A 16,062-nucleotide genomic window follows, 5' to 3' on the forward strand; every position below is an offset into this window, starting at 1 on the left:
AAGCACTTACACAATCCATAGGCCTGCTCCTGGCCTACTAGCTCCTCAGGCAGGAGTGACCTCAGAAGCACAGACACAAGCCATGGGCCTGCTCCTGGCCTAGCAGCTACTCAGGCAGCAGAGCCCTCACAACAAGCTGCACATGCCATGGGTCAGCCCCTGGCCTGTCGTCTGAGAGCGACCTCACAAGTACGTATCTGCCCATTTGCCATGTACGTCCTGTTGAGTTACTCTGGCTCCAGTGACGTCACAAGCACATACCAACGTATTTGCTATGTACTCGTGTGGTGATATATTATATATATGTCATGATATATATTATATACAATATATATATTATAGCGATCATGTTATACATATTATAATATATTTAATATAATATTATAATTTTCTTATTATATAATTATAATAGTAATTATAATTATATTATTATATTATTATATTATAATAAGAATATTAATTGCATTATATTGTGCTATTGTGATATTATAATAGTAGTTATAATATATTTTAATTATATAATATATATTATAATATATTATGATCTCATTAAATATTTTACGTATTATAATGTATATAATATTATATAGTATATATATTATATATATAATATATATAGTGGTGATATATATTCAATATTGTGTGGCAAATGAGTCTGTTATTCCTTGGAGGAGGCCGTAGCCCCTGGGCATGTTCCAGCTTGTCCACACTCCACCACATTTCGGGCACCCCTCTGCCCTCCTGAAGCCCCCCCACCCCAGACCTGTCAGGGCTTGTTCTGCAGCCTGGGAAAGTGGGGGACCCCGACCTGGCCTCTTCCTTTTGTTTCTCTTCACATTTAAACTTTAAGTGCTCACTCCAGTAGCTCTTATTAAAAAAGGTTTTATCCATTTTTTACCTATGTTTTTAAGGCTATATATATTTACTTTCTATAGCTTTATCAATGTTTATGTCTACATAAAAATCTATACTTAAATACATATAGAGAAGTATATATTTAAAAATACTGTACCTATTTAGAAATAAAGAAAAGATGTATTTATACGTATTTCTACACTTACTTATAAATATATATTATATAAATGTATATATCTTTATATCTGAGCACTTCCTGGACCAAAGGAGGTGGGCAGCCAATCACAGGGCTGCCTGAGAACATGTGGCTATGAAGGTGTCATGAAATGGCTGTCAGCCAATCACAATGCAGGATGAAAAGACGTGGGGAATGAGGCTGTCAGAAGTGGCGGCCTCCCTGTAGGAAATGACAGGGGGCTTCCTTTGGGACGTGCCCCTGGGGACACTGGGACGGGTGGCCGGTCCTGCCAGCCAATCACAGGGGCTGCCTGAGAACACACGGCTGTGACAGTGTCGAGACATGGCCATTAGCCAATCACAGAGCACTATGACCTTTAACAAAAGGGCAGCTCACTGCCATGGAATGGCGGCACCCTGTCCCAAAATGGCGGCCAACCCAAAATGGCGGCCCCTGTGGATGCAGGGGAAGGGCCTTCCGGGTCTGATGTATCTCTGGGCAAGCGGCAGGGGTGGCCGGTCCTGCCAGCCAATCCCAGTGGAGCACATGGCCGGTAGAGGAGAGCAACTTCCGGGGCACAGGGCCCCTGCGGGTGCTGGGAGGGGGCGGGGCTTCCAGCGGAAGCGGGTGGGCGGGGCCCCTGTCCCGTCGTGCCTCCCGCAGCAGCGGTGCCCGTGCTCTGGCGTGTTCCAGGGCAGGGATCCCAACAGGCAGCGGGAAGGCCCGTGGGGAGGTGAAAATGCTTCTCGGGAGCCGTGGGCAGAGAAGGGCTCACGGTGGGGTCAGAGCTCCCGGCTTTGTGCCAGACGTAAGACCTTTCCCCGCCTCCCAGGGCTTCACGGCTGCGCCACCTTCCTCAGCAAAATAATTACAGAAACACCTCCAACAACAAAAAATCCCCCCTTAAACTGCAAAACACCCTAGGAAAAGAGGATGAGGAGAGAGGTAAAGATTTAAGGAATAAAACCCTCAGAGTTCCTGCATCTGGTCAATGTGACGGATACACTTGACTCCGAGTCACACTTTGGTTCAGGCTGAGGCAGGAGCAACAGCCCTCACGTCCTTGGGGTGAACGTGTGAGCTAGAAAGCCCCGGGCTGACGTACAAGGGATTTCAAAAGGTGGTTTCGAAAGCCAAAAATACAAGATGCCAGACCTTTAATGAAGACGTCTTGTCTATAATATTTACTAGCAGCCAACTATTTCACCCTATAAATATTATAATCAAAATGGGCCCAATGTGAGCTCTCCCTGAATGGCGGCTGGACGGCAGGCCAGGTGACTCTCCCCTCGAGCAGGGACGACTCTCAGGGTTTGAGATCCCTTTCCTGAGACTGAGAGATCCTTCCTTAGCCAGTATGGAGAGATTCATAGAATCATGGAATCGTAAAGGTTGGAAAAGACCCTTAAGATCATCAAGTCCAACCGTTAACCTTTCACTGCCAAGTCCACCACTAAACCATGTCCTCGAGCACCACGTCTACCCGTCTTTTAAATCCCTCCAGGGATGGAAACTCAACCACTTTCCTGGGCATCCTGTTCCAATGCCTGACTTCCCTTTCAGTGAAGAAGTTTTTCTTAATATCCAACCTAAACCTCCCCTGGCACAGCTTGAGGCCATTTCCTCTTGTCCTATTGCTTGTTACTGGGGAGAAGAGACCAACCCCCCCTGGCTGCAGCCTCCTTTCAGGCAGGTGTAGAGGCAACAAGGTCTCCCCTCAGCCTCCTTTTCTCCAAACTAAACAACCCCAGCTCCCTCAGCCGCTCCCCACCAGACTTGTTGTCTAGACCCTTCACCAACTTTATTGCCCTTCTTTGGACACGCTCCAGCACCTCAGTGTCCTTCTTGGAGTGAGGGGCCCAAAACTGAACACAGTACTCGAGGGGCAGCCTCACCAGTGCTGAGTACAGGGGCACCATCACCTCCATGGTCCTGCTGGCCACACCATTCCTGATACAAGCCAGGATGCCATTGGCCCTCTTGGCCACCTGAGCACCCTGATGGCTCATGTTCAGGTGGCTGTCAACCAACAGCCCCAGGTCCTTTTCTGCCAGGCAGCTCTGCAGCCCCTCCTCCCCAAGCCTGTAGCGTTGCATAGGGATGGTGTGACCCAAGTGCAGGACCCGGCCCTGAGCCTTGCTGAACCCCATACAGTTGGCCTGGGCCCATCGTTCCAGCCTGGCCAGGCTCCTCTGTAGGGCCTTCCTGCCCTCCAACAGATCAACACTCCCACCCAGCGTGGTGTCATCTGCAGACTTACTGAGGGTGCACTCAACCCCCTCATCCAGATCATCAAGGAAGATATTGAACAGGACCAAGTCCCAACACTGAGCCATGGGGAACACCACTGGTGACCGGCCGCCAACTGGATTTGACTCCATTCACCACCACTCTCTGGGCTCAGCCGTCCAGCCAGTTTTTAACCCAGTGCAGAGTGCACTTATCCAAGCCGTGTGCAGCCAGCTTCTCCAGGACAATGCTGTGGGAGACAGTGTCAAAAGCCTTACTAAAATCCATGTAGACAACATCCACAGCCTTCCCCTCCTCCACTAAGCGGGTCACCTTGTCATAGAAGGAGATCAGGTTGGTGAAGCAGGATCTTCCCTTCATGAACCCATGCTGACTGGGCCTGATCCCCTGGTTGTCCCATACCTGCTGTGTGATGGCACTCAGGATGATCTGCTCCATGACCTTCCCTGGCACCAAGGTCAGGCTGACAGGCCTGTAGTTCCCCGGATCCTTCTTCCGACCCTTCTTGTAGATGGGTGTCACATTTGCTAACTGCCAGTCATCTGGGATCTCCCCGGTTGACCAGGACTGCTGAAAAATGATGGAAAGTAATTCCTCACCTGTGACAGCATCCTTGGTAAGTGACTGAGAGCATGTTGAATTAATACTATGAAACAGTACTAATCCATGTAGCTACTCAGATGTTATAAACATTGTATTCTGTTAGACATGAACTGTTGATCAAGTCTGAGACTGACTGAATCCAGCCGCACCAAGGCTCCAAAAAGGAGTTTAGAAAGCAAGGGGGTCCACTCTGAACCTCGTGACTCAAAAGGAGGCTTCTCCTTACTCTTTGTGTCTCCGATCTCTGTCTGAATGATTCTCACTCAATTCCAACTCAATTTTCCTTTCTGTTTCTTCCATGCAGTAATTAACAAGGTGAACCATGCCATCAAACTTATTGAACCTTGGTAAACCACTCATAACTTTGTTAAATTCCGTCCAACTTATTGAACTTTTTCAAATTATTATTTTACCTCAGTATAACCTATTGCTGCTTCTCTCTTTTGAGTGGGGTGCATTCCACTCTTCTGCCACACCATGGAAGGCTAAGGTCCTTCTTTTCCGCTCTCTCCTAGTAGGACACCTGTGAGGAAGAACCTTTTTCTTCTTTGTTCATTGCTTAAAGAAATGCTGAATGAAGTTCAGAGAGGTGAAACATGGAGGTGTGCACTTCTGGGTGTGTTACTAATCCCTAAATGTGCTCTGCGCCTTCTGAAAGGTGAGAAGGGCCTTCTTCTGGCTGGCACCCACAGCAAAGGGTTTCTCTTCCCATCTCTCCCCTGCACACACATGGTGTCCTGCTCTTCTCCCAGGACATCCCATCTCTCCACAGAGCCTTTCCTCAAGGTGGGCACATCTGTGCTGGCCTGGCCGGCCATTTCTGCACCCCTTTCCCATGCTCTCCACAGCCCCTGAGCTGGTGGTGCTGCTCTGCAGAGCAAGTGGGCTGTGGGACCTGGGGTCACAGGGTGACTCCACAGGGCTGTGCTGGTCAGGCTGGGAGGCAGACCCAGCTCAGGGACATCGCTGCCACTGCCTGCCTCCCACAGAAGCTCTTATGTGGCCACGGAGGGTGCTCAGAGGTACCCTGCCTTATTGCCAACACTGCAAGATGTGTCTGCATGCTGCACTGGATCCAGTCTACAAAAGTGCACTGACGGTAAAATGAATCGCTCACCAGGCTCCTTTCCCTGTGCCTGCTGCATCCCCTGGGGTTGCAGAGCCCTCGCTTGGCGGTTCACACCCAGATTTAGCACTTTATCTCTGGGTCCCTCCACCTTGCACAGACCTGTGCTCAGTGGGCTCCACTCACTGCTGACCTCCTGGCACACGCTGTCCCTGCAGATCACCTGTGCTCTGCTGGCAGCTCCTGATCCCTTCCAGAAAAGCACCCATCTGCCATCAGCCCTATCACATGCTGTAGAGCCCCAGGCAGGTTAATTGGAGACCCTTCCCCATCTGTGTGGGTGCTGTCCCCCTACCAGTAACACCTGAGACATTGCTCAGTCCCTGGAAGACCATACTGGGACCCATCCCACTGAGCCCAGGGAGAAACAAGCAAAGCAACAGTCCTCTGGAGACTCTGTTCCTTGGGCACGTTCTTGAGAAGAACTTTGGAAAAAGACCTCAGCCTTCAGGCACTGCCCTGAGGAGATCCCCTTTCCTGATGGAAATGGTGCTAGAGAGGCCAGCTCTGTCACAGATCTGCTGTGCAGGGACTCTGGACGCAGGAGCTGCCTCTGCAGCTCCAGAGAAGGTCTTGGAGGAAAAATCTCAGACAAAAAAAGTCCCTGCAGGGTCCTTCTTAATGTTTAAATGCACAGAGGGTGTGGAAATTCATTTATGCTGTCTCTGGGTCAAACCAGACAGGTACAGAATTAATTTGAAATGGTATGAGTAATGAAAATTCCTTATGGACAACATTATCAGAAGTGAAAAAAAAACAAAATAAAAAAAAAAAAAACAACCAGTAACATCAACAACTACAAAACATATAAAAGACAAGTTGGGCCTGTAATGAGTTATGTTACGAGTGATATGTAGAAAAAGATGGGCAGTATATTGCTTCTAAAAAACCATCCAGTCATCAGTTTCCGCACTGCATCCTTGAGCTCTTGGTTCCTCATGCTGTAGATGAGGGGGTTCACTGCTGGAGGCACCACTGAGTACAGAACTGCCACCACCAGATCCAGCGATGGGGAGGACATGGAGGAGGGCTTCAGGTAGTCAAATATGCCAGTGCTGATAAACAGGGAGACCACGGCCAGGTGAGGGAGGCACGTGGAAAAGGCTTTGTGGTGTCCCTGCTCAGAGGGCATCCCTTAATGGAAATGTTCAATATCTGAACTCATGACTCCTAAGCCTCTGGGCTGCAGAAGAGAGGCTTAGCATGTCTTGATGATAATTTTCTTTGTGTCTTTTATTTTCCACCATCACATGTGGCGAGTACTATTTGTAGGGGTAGAAATCCTCATTTTTATGACTGAAAGTGTGGAGTCTTGAGACAAGACAGGCCAAAGGGCTCAGCTCTCTGTGGCTCAGGGCAGAGTCAGGGGAGCTGCAGTGTCCATCAGTCTTGTTCCCAGCTGCCCTCTGCTTTCACTTCTGCTACCTCGAGGATGACTGCAAACACGTTACTCTTGAAAAAAAGAAAAGTAACTGGACTTTGATGAAAGCAGGGGAGTCCTGTTTCAACAGGCAGATCTGCGAACTCTTCTTTTTCCAGCACAGAGGTGGAGTTGTGATGGAGAGGGCAGGACACAGCCCCTCTCAGGGAGAAGCAAAGGAATCTGAGAGGAGACTGGCGACCCACAAGGGATGGCTCAGCCCTCCCTGGGATCCTACAGGAGAGCCGTGCCTTTCTGGGGGGCAGCACGCAAGCCCAGCAGGACGGGCAAAACAGACAGTTGGGTGTCCTGAGGATGGGGTGTCTTAAATGGAGAGTCAGCTCATTGCCCAGCAGACAAGGCCCAGCAGACATCTCCAGTGAAGGCCCAAAAGAGAGCTGCCTGAACGCAGCCTCTCCCAGTCCTTCTTTGCAGTTGCCTCCCACTCCCTGCCCACGTCTCTGCTGGTTGGAGCTGGAGTTGCCAGGAGCTGTTTCTCTTTCCCCAGGTCTCCTCCCTGTCCCTGCTCACAGATCCCATCCCACGCGCTGTGCACTCAGCTCTGCCCTGCAGACACCTCCTGGCAGCAAGGCACTGCCCAGGGGGATCTTCCTGCTGGCAAGTCTTAAAGAGAATATCAGGATAACCCTGAGGAGACCACAAAGCTGATGTTAATGCTTTCTGTAGGCTGAGATGTGCGAAGTGACTTCATCAGGTTCCTTGAAAAGCCTATTCATCACTCACTGTAATGCTGTAGGAGTCTCTGTCTCTTGTGCAAACCTGACAGCTCCATCACCATTTCCACCTACCATCACAGCTGGGAAGTGAAAGCACCGACCCTGGAAAGCGCCTTTGCTCCCAGGTAGCCCCTGCCTTGATGTGCTTCTTGAAGAGTGCCCTGTGAAATGTCCCAGGGGTGATCTGGAGCTGTGAGCAGCCCTCACCCATGCAGCACCCTCTCGACAGCAGAGTGACCCTGCCCTGCCCCACCGGGGGTTGCTCCTTCCATGCAGAGCTGCTCCCCGCAGTGCCATGGGGAGCTCCCCGGGCAGGCTGAGTGCTGACCCTGGCAGGGGGCAGAGTCCCTGCCCCAGCACACAGCCCCCTGGGGTGCGAGGACCCTGCTCGGAAGGACAGCCCTGGGCACCTCCAGCTGCACACCATGGCTTCACAGCGATGCAAAATTGCCTAAGAAGAGCCCCCTCCTTACAGATGCCACAAGCTGTGGGCTGTGCCAGCTTGAGGAGATGCCTCCAGGAACTACAGCTGCATCGCCCTGCACCCAGAGACTGACCGTGTCCAGGGCTGCAAAGATTTCTCCTCTTTTGAGCTCTCAGTCATCCTCCCAGTCCTGACCGCCTTTAAGCTCTTAGTCTGCCTTGCTCATCTCCCTGAGAGACCCTGGGAGGGCCCTGCACCCTGCTGCGCTTTGCAGAGGAGCTGCTCCCGGGCAGAGCTGTCTCTCTGCAGCGCAGCGCAGGTGCCAGGAGCTCCTTCCATCCCAGCAGCCTGGACCAGCTCAGCAGCAGAGGACCAGCCCAAGGCATTTTAATGCATCATAGAGTCATAGAATCATTAAGGTTGGAAAAGACCTTTAAGATTATCAAGTCCAACCATTAACCCAGCACTGCCAAGGTCACCACTAAACCATGTCCCTAACCACCACATCTCCCCATCTTTTAAATGCCTCCAAGGATGGAGACTCAATCACTTCCCTGGGCAGCCTGTTCCAATGCCTGACTACCCTTTCGGTGAAGAAATTTTTCATAATATCCAACCTAAACCTCCCCTGGTGCAACTTGAGGCCATTTCCTCTCATCCTATCACTTGTTACCTGGGAGAAGAGACCAACCACCACCTGGCTCCAGCCCCCTTTCAGGTAGTTGTAGAGAGCAATAAGGTCTCCCCTCAGCCTCCTCTTCTTCAAACTAAACCACCCCAGCTCCCTCAGCCGCTCCTCACCAGACTTGTTCTCTAGACCCTTCACCAGCTTCGTTGCCCTTCTTTGGACACACTCCAGCACCTCGATGTCCTTCTTGGAGTCAGGGGCCCAACACTGAACACAGGATTTGAGGTGTGGCCTCACCAGTGCCGAGTACAAGGGGACGATCACTGCCCTGGTCGTGCTGGCCACACTATTCCTGATGCAAGCCAGAATGCTATTGGCCTTCTTGGCCACCTGGGCACACTGCTGGTCATATTCAGCTGGCTGTCGACCAGCACCCCCAGGTCCTTTCCTGCCAGGCAGCTCTCCAGCCACTCTTCCCCACACCTGTGGCGTTGCACAGGGTTGTTGTGACCCAAGTGCAGGACCTGTCACTGAGCCTTGTTGAACCTCACACAGTTGGCCCCAGCCCATTGATCCAGCCTGGCCAGGTCCCTCTGTAGGGCCTTCCTACCCTCCATCACATCAACACTCCCGCCCAACTTGGTGTCATCTGCAAACTTACTGAGGCTGCAGTCAATCCCCTCGTCCAGGTTGTTGATAAAGATACTAAACAGAACCGGCCCTGATACTGAGCCCTGGGGAACACCACTGGTGACTGGCCACCAACTGGATTTAACTCCATTCACCACAACTCTCTGGGCCTGGCCATCCCACCAGTTTTTTACCTAGTGAAGTGTACGCCCATCCAGGCCATAAGCATCCAGTTTCTCCAGGGGAATTCTGTGGGAAATGGTGTCAAAGGCTTTACAAAAGTCCAAGTAGACAACATCCACAGCCTTTTTCTCCTCCACTAAGCGGGTCCCCTTGTCATAGAAGGAGATCAGGTCAGGCAAGCAGGACCTGCCTTTCATAAACCGACGCTGACTGGGCCTGATCCCCTGGTTGTCCCATACGCGCTGCGTGATGGCACTCAGGACGATCTGCTCCATAACCTTCCCCAGCACCGAGGTCAAGCTGACAGGCCTGTAGGCCCCGGATCCTCCTTCTGGCCTTTCATGTAGACAGGCATCACATTTGCTAACCTCCAGTCAGCTGGGACCTCCCCCGTTAGCCAGGACTGCTGATAGATGATGGAGAGTGGCTTGGTGAGCAGCTCCGCCAGCTCCCTCAGTACCCTTAGGTGGATCCCATCTGGCCCCACAGACTTGTGTGTGTCTGAGTGGTGTAGCAGGTGGCTAACCATTGCCCCTTCGATTATGGGGGCTTCATTCTGCTCCCCATCCCTGTCTTTCAGCTGAGGGGGCTGGGTACCCTGAGAACAACTGGTCTGACTATTAAAGACTGAGGCAAAGAAGGCATTAAGTACCTCAGCCTTTCCCTCATCCTTTGTCTCTGTGTTTCCCCCTGCATCCATTAAAGGATGGAGATTGTCCTTAGCCCTCCTTTTGTTGTTAATGTATTTGTGGAAACATATTTTTAATTATCTTTTACAGCAGAAGCCAGATCAAGCTCCAGTTGGCCTTTGGCCCTCCTAATTTCCTCCCTGCATAACCTGTTTATCTTCCTCCTGGGCAACTTGCTCCCTTTTCCACCTCTGTGCAATGCCTTCTGGTGTTTCAACTCTTCAGCCAGAATATCCCTGTTCATCCACACCAGCCTCCAGCTAGGCCCTGCTCTACTCCCAGAATATCAGACTGATGTGTTACTGGGCTTTCATGTTGTTTTCCCCAGAGATCCAAGGGGGCTCCATGTAACTTGGCTCTCCAGGATCCTGCCAAGCAGGTCTTGAACAAGCTGAAATCTGCTCTCCTGCAGTCCGAGGCTGCAATTCTGCTGTTGGTCTTTTTTCTCTGCCGTCGTCACTGCAGCCATGGCTGCCCTCAGCATTGACATCCTCATCCACTTCTGCCTTGTTTGCAAGTAAGAGAGTCCAGCCCTAGTCAGTCATCAACTGCCTGTGTCAAAAAGAGAGGGGCAAGGCAGGTGAATGGGACCTGTCTCTGTGCTGCCTCTGAGGACACCTCTGTTAGAGCCATCTGACCAGCTGAAGCAGGCAGGAGGGCAGGCCATGCTCACGGACACCTTGCTCGGCCCTATCTCCTCTGGAGCAGACCTGTCAGGAAGCCGCATGTGGCTCCTTGCCTAGGCCTCCTTTGAGTCCCATGTTCTGCCCCTGATGCCCGGACGCAACACAGGGATCATCTGCAGGCTTGCTTTGGCCACTCAACCTTCCCAAAAGTTGCACATGATATATTATAACCAACCAGAAGGTTTTTCATAGCGTGCTGCAAAAGAGTTCACAGTGTGTGCCCTAAGGTACGGCCTGAGATGGGTGGGTGTGTCAACCACTGCAGAGCTTTCCGGGACAGCACGAGCATACTGCAGAGGTAATTGAACCTTGCTTGGTTTTATCCATGCTGTCAGGAGGTTGCCTTGGGCCAAAGCAGGCTCAGAACCAGACCTGAGAATTCAGCTTGGATGGGGTTCACCTGGAAAGAAGAGCCCAGGAGTGACCTAATACCCAGGCTGTGTGTGGGCTGATCAGGTTGCTGGACAATGAAGGGAACCAGGTGATTTAAAGTGCTGTGAGCTTAAATTACACTGGGGAGGGTCAAGACCCCCTGTCAGCTGTAAGAGGAGCCTGAACAAGAACGAGTGGAAAGACACCCAGAGAGCCATTGTCTAAAGCAAGGTGAGACAGATCCCAGGTGGAGTCCGTGTGATATGGGACTGCACCTGAAAGAGAAACTCTTTGCTGTTTATGAACACTAGGAATGCATTTAATAGTTACAGGTGGCATTCAGCTTCCCTGATTCCCACAACCTATGTGTAGGAGCTTCAGGGTCCAGACCATGGCCTCTGAGGTGCTTAAAGTAGGATGCAATGTGCCTCAGGGGCAATGTAGAGCTGTCTGAGGCAGTGCCTCTCAGGCTCCCCTTGCAGTCAGTGGAGTGGAGATGTTCACCTGACTGGTCTTTGCTGGTCACATAAAACACAGGAGGAGCTGTGCCCCATAAACATCTGCTCTCTCATCTGCTGATAAGTTATCGGACAAGAGATCCTAGGATGATAAGATCATTGAGCTTCAGAGTAGACCTTGGGAGGTCTATAGAAAAACCCTCTGCTCAAAGCAGGGTCAGGTATATGGTCAGACCTGGTTTCTCAGGGCTTGGTCCATCTGGGTCTTGAAACCCTGCAAGGATGGAGGACTTCACAAGCTATCAGGGTGACCAATGCTTGTTCCAATGCTTGGCTAGCCTCCTGGTGAAAAAGGTGAGGCCCTCCTTGCTGTGAGGTGTGCCTCATCCATCCCTTCTTGTTGGAATCCCTTCTCACAGAGAAAGTGATCCAGCCCCCTGACCATCTTCAGGGCCCACTCCAGCTTGCCAACCCCTTTCCATTCTTGGGGTGCCCAAAACTGGACACAGTGTTCTGGATGTGGTCTAGCAAGTTCCACGTAGAGGGGAGGAGTCCCTCCCCTCCATCTCCTAGCCGTGCTCCTGGTCATACAGCCCAGGGTGCTGCTGGCCTCCCTTGCTGCCAGGGCACATGGCTGCCTCCTGTCCAGCTTCCTGACCACCAAGACCTTTCCCACAGAGCTGCTCCCCAGCCAGGCAGCCCCCAGCCTGTGCCATTGCGGGGTTAGTCCCCTGCAGGGGCAGAAACTGGCATCTGTCCTTGTGGGATTTCATGAGGTTCCTGTCACTACGTGCTCTCCTCTCCTCCTTGAGCCCTTTCACTGAGCAGAGGCCTGGGAGACCTTTTTAGCAAAGTCTAAGGCAAAGGCGGTGTTGAGTCACTCAGCCCCATCTGTCTGATGTTATGACACGCACCCGCCGCCATCATTCAGCGGCATGTTCCTTGTTCAGCTTTTTACTGCAAACACAGTGACTGAAGCTCTTCATTTTGCTCTTGTTGTTGCCTGCAGCCCCTATCAGCTCCAGCTGAGCTTTGGTTTTCCTAAACACATACGTGCAACGCTTAGGTCATATTTCCTAAATTCCTCCTTCGTAGCCTGTCCCTGCTTCCACCCCCTGATCGTTGTGTTGTGGCTCCCATCTGTGACCCATCCCTGCAGCAGCACAGCCCCACTGCCCAACACTTGCCCCCAGGGCCCCCATCATCAGACACTGCGCAGGACAGGGTGTGTTTGGGCTGGGGAAACGTCCCCCACCAGAGTCCCCATGCCAGACTTCAGTGTGCATCCCCACCAGCCCTCCTTCTTTTGCAGCCCCCCAGTGCTCAGCCTCAGCCAAGCCCCAGCCGTGTCCCACACAAGGGTTTGCAGACAGCCCTGCCCTGGAGTCTGCCAAGGTCTGGGCAAGAAGAGAGGCCTGGCAGGGCTGGCTTTTCCCCTAGCACAGAAATCAAGACCAGCAGGAGGAAGGAGATGGCCACAGAGCAAAAACACCGATAAACTGGGGTGAGTGGCCAGTGCTGGAAATGGCTGATGGGAGAGGCTGGTTGGCTGCTAAATGCCCTGGGGCACTTTCTTGATCTGTCCATGCCACCAAGGGCACAGACCAGTCTCTTCTCTCTTGCACCTGCATGTCTCAGCTCCCTTCCAAGAGACTGGGCTCTGCAGCACGCACCCACTGGAACATGTCCTCACCCTGCATGGTCACACAGCTCAGCTAACATTGGTGTTGTCCTCTCCCAGGCACTTTTGAGCCCAGTCCAACCCCTCCCCACCTCTTTCCATGTCTCCTGCCCACTCCCCAACCCAGCAGAGCAGCCCAGTGTGGGCTGGCCCCACAGCAGCACCTGCTGCAGGGTGCTGCAGAGCTCTGGGCATTAACCCCCCAGCCCTGGCCTCTCTAAGGGCACAGCAGCTGCTGGGGGGGCAGGGAGGGGTCTCAGCCTCCCCATCAGCCCCAGGGCTGGAGGCTCCCCATGGCATGAGTAAATGGGGGTCAGTGAAACTGCAAGACCCCTGGTCTCAGTTCCAGGAGACCCTCACCACAGACTGCCTTTGCCCTTTCAGCTCCAGCTCCTCTCCCCAGGCCAGAACAAGAGTCTTGGCCCAGCGACAGAGCAGCCTGCCTCGAGTGGGTGCTTGGAGAAAGAGATTTCTCTTTTTCATTGATTCTTCCCTGCAGGCACAGAAATGCTCCCTTGCTCTTCTCCGGAGTCACCCCTGCTCCTCAGAGAGCCTTTCTGCAGGCGAGCGTGTCTGTGCTGGCCTGGACGGCCATTCCTGGGTCCTCTCCATGCTCCCTGTAGGGCTCCAAGCTGGCAGTGCTGCTCTGCGGAGCAAGGGGGCTGTGGTGCACTAACCATGCTGGTCAGGGTGGGGAGCAGACCCAGCTGGATGGGGATCGCTTCTGCTGAGCCCTTTTCCATCTTCCCTGATTGCTCAGTAGCCAAGGATGGGGCTGAGCAGGACTATGGGGTCTCTCTAATGGCACAAAAGATGAGGGAGAGCTGCCCTAGATCCAGCCTGTGGGGTTTCCAAGAGGTCCATGGCCGTGGCTCCAGAGAAGCAGCAGCCCTGACTCAAAGGCAGCAGAGAGGGAGTGCCTGCCGAGGCAGCAAGGGCACCTCTGAGGGCCACAGAGCTGCTCCTCCATGCAGCATCAGGACTTTTGGCTCCTTTACCCCTTCTGCATGCTGGCACTGTGCCCCCAGCTCCAGAGCAGATTTGAAGAGATGGGAGCTCAGACAAATTCTTTTCCGCTGTTTTCTTTATTTATGCAAGGAGACTGGTTCTGTAGGCACAATCAGATAGTAGCTCAGAAAAAAAAAAAAAAAGCTGAATGCCAAGAAGTCGAATGAATAACACTATTTGCAATTAATATTACCACAGGTATAAAAAAGAAATATAAAATAAAGAACAGAACAAAAGATAGTCATGACTTTTCCTGAGGTAACCTGGGAGTTTTATAAGGATGATGGGTACCTTAAGGATGCTGAAATAGTATGTGTTCAAATACTTTCTTCAGGGCATCCTTGATCTCCTTGTTCCTCATGCTGTAGATGATGGGATTCACTGTTGGAGGCACCACCGAGTACACAACAGCCACCACCAGATCCAGGGACTGGAAGGAGATGGAGGGAGGCTTCAGGTAGGCAAAATAAGAGGTGCTGACGAAGAGGGAGACCACAGCCAGGTGAGGGAGGCACGTGGAAAAGGCTTTGTGCCATCCCTGCTTAGAAGGGATCCTCAGCACGGCCCTGAAGATCTGCACGTAGGACAGGATGATGAAAACAAAACACCCGAAGAGCAAACAGGCACTAACTGCAAGAAGCCCAGCTTCGCTGACATAGAAGTGTGAGCAGGAGAGCTTGAGGATGTGGGGGATTTCACAGAAGAACTGGTCCACAGCATTGCCTTGGCAGAGGGGGAGGGAAAATGTATTGGCAGTGTGCAGCACAACATTGAGAAACCCAGTGCCCCAGGCAGCTGCTACCATGGGGACACAAGCTCTGCTGCCCAGGAGGGTCCCGTAGTGCAGGGGTTTGCAGATGGCAACGTAGCGATCATAGGCCATGACAGTGAGAAGAAAATACTCTGTTACGATCAGGAAGGGAAGCAGAAATATCTGCGCAACACATCCTGCGTAGGAGATGGCCCTGGTGTCCCGCAGGGAATTAGACATTGAATTGGGGACAGTGGTGGAGATGAAGCCCAGATCGAGGAGGGAGAGGCTGAGGAGGAAGAAGTACATGGGGGTGTGGAGTTGGTGGTCGCAGGCTACGGCGGTGATGATGAGGCCGTTGCCCAGGAGGGCAGCCAGGTAGATGCCCAGGAAGAGCCAGAAGTGCAAGAGCTGCAGCTCCCGCGTGTCTGCGAATGCCAAGAGGAGGAACTGGGTGATGGAGCTGCTGTTGGACATCTGATCCCTTTGTTCATGAGGTACTGCCAAAGGAGGAAAACACGCTCACAAGTTAGGACTGCTCTGAGCAAAGCTATTCCCATTCCCTGCCCCCTCCAGCTCGCCACCCCACCTCCCCAGCATACATTGCTTTTCTCCTTTCTTTCAGGACCTTAGTGCATCCCCCAAGCTGGAGCTCTGGTTTGTGCTGGCTGAGTCTGATGGGAGGAGCAGGGCTTTGCCCACAAACTCTGAACGAGTCATCCCTGCTCTACAGCACTGGGCACGTGGGAAAGTGGGTGACAGACATTAGGGCTTACACAAACCTAAGGACACAGCGGAATATTTTGGAAGTGGCTCTGATGCTGAGTAAACCTGTATGTGTTTTATCAAGCCAAAGGGCCAAGCTGGACGGACCAGCACTGAGAAGACCACATCCAGTTGGTGTCCATGGCCAGCAGCTCCAGGGAAGCAGTAGCCCTAACACACAGATTATATCTGTAACCCACTTGTAATATAGAGGAGCTGAGAGATGCTGCTCAGCATCTTCCAGCAGGACAACGCTAGGGAAACTCCTGGATGTGCTAAAAATGCAGTGATGTGAGCAGAGCCAGCTCAGTCCTCGGCCCCACACACTGCACTGTCCAGAGCCCCACAGGTCAGAACGAACTGAGGGGCTTTGCTCCCATGGACACAGCTGCATCTCAGGACCTGCAGCATTGGTGTGTGAGCTGCATCTGAACTCGCCTTGTTCCCACAGAGTCCAAGGGTAAGAACCAGGGAAGCATGGACAGTAGGGGAAGATGGAGAAATGCCTCAATGCTCTTGCCAAGGGAGCACTTGGGAGTTTATCCTCCTGGGGATCAACCTGCAGAGAATTCAACTCAGCTTGAGAACCCATGGCCTTGACGGCAGAAGCTCTGCTGG

At 52.2% G+C, this 16,062-nt stretch overlaps 1 protein-coding gene across 1 annotated transcript; it reads right to left on the reverse strand.

The window, feature by feature from the left end:
• Nucleotides 1-14,220: 14,220 nt before the first annotated feature.
• Nucleotides 14,221-15,156, reverse strand: LOC309603726 (olfactory receptor 14C36-like; the record flags this gene model as incomplete). The annotated part of the gene is made up of 1 exon (XM_082338654.1): nt 14,221-15,156. One exon carries the CDS (start codon nt 15,154-15,156, stop codon nt 14,221-14,223), a length of 936 nt encoding a protein of 311 aa, XP_082194780.1.
• Nucleotides 15,157-16,062: the final 906 nt, after the last annotated feature.

This window comes from Platalea leucorodia (genome assembly GCF_965183815.1).
Source record: "Platalea leucorodia genome assembly, contig: HAP1_HAP1_SCAFFOLD_339, whole genome shotgun sequence".
Lineage (NCBI taxonomy): Eukaryota > Metazoa > Chordata > Aves > Pelecaniformes > Threskiornithidae > Platalea > Platalea leucorodia.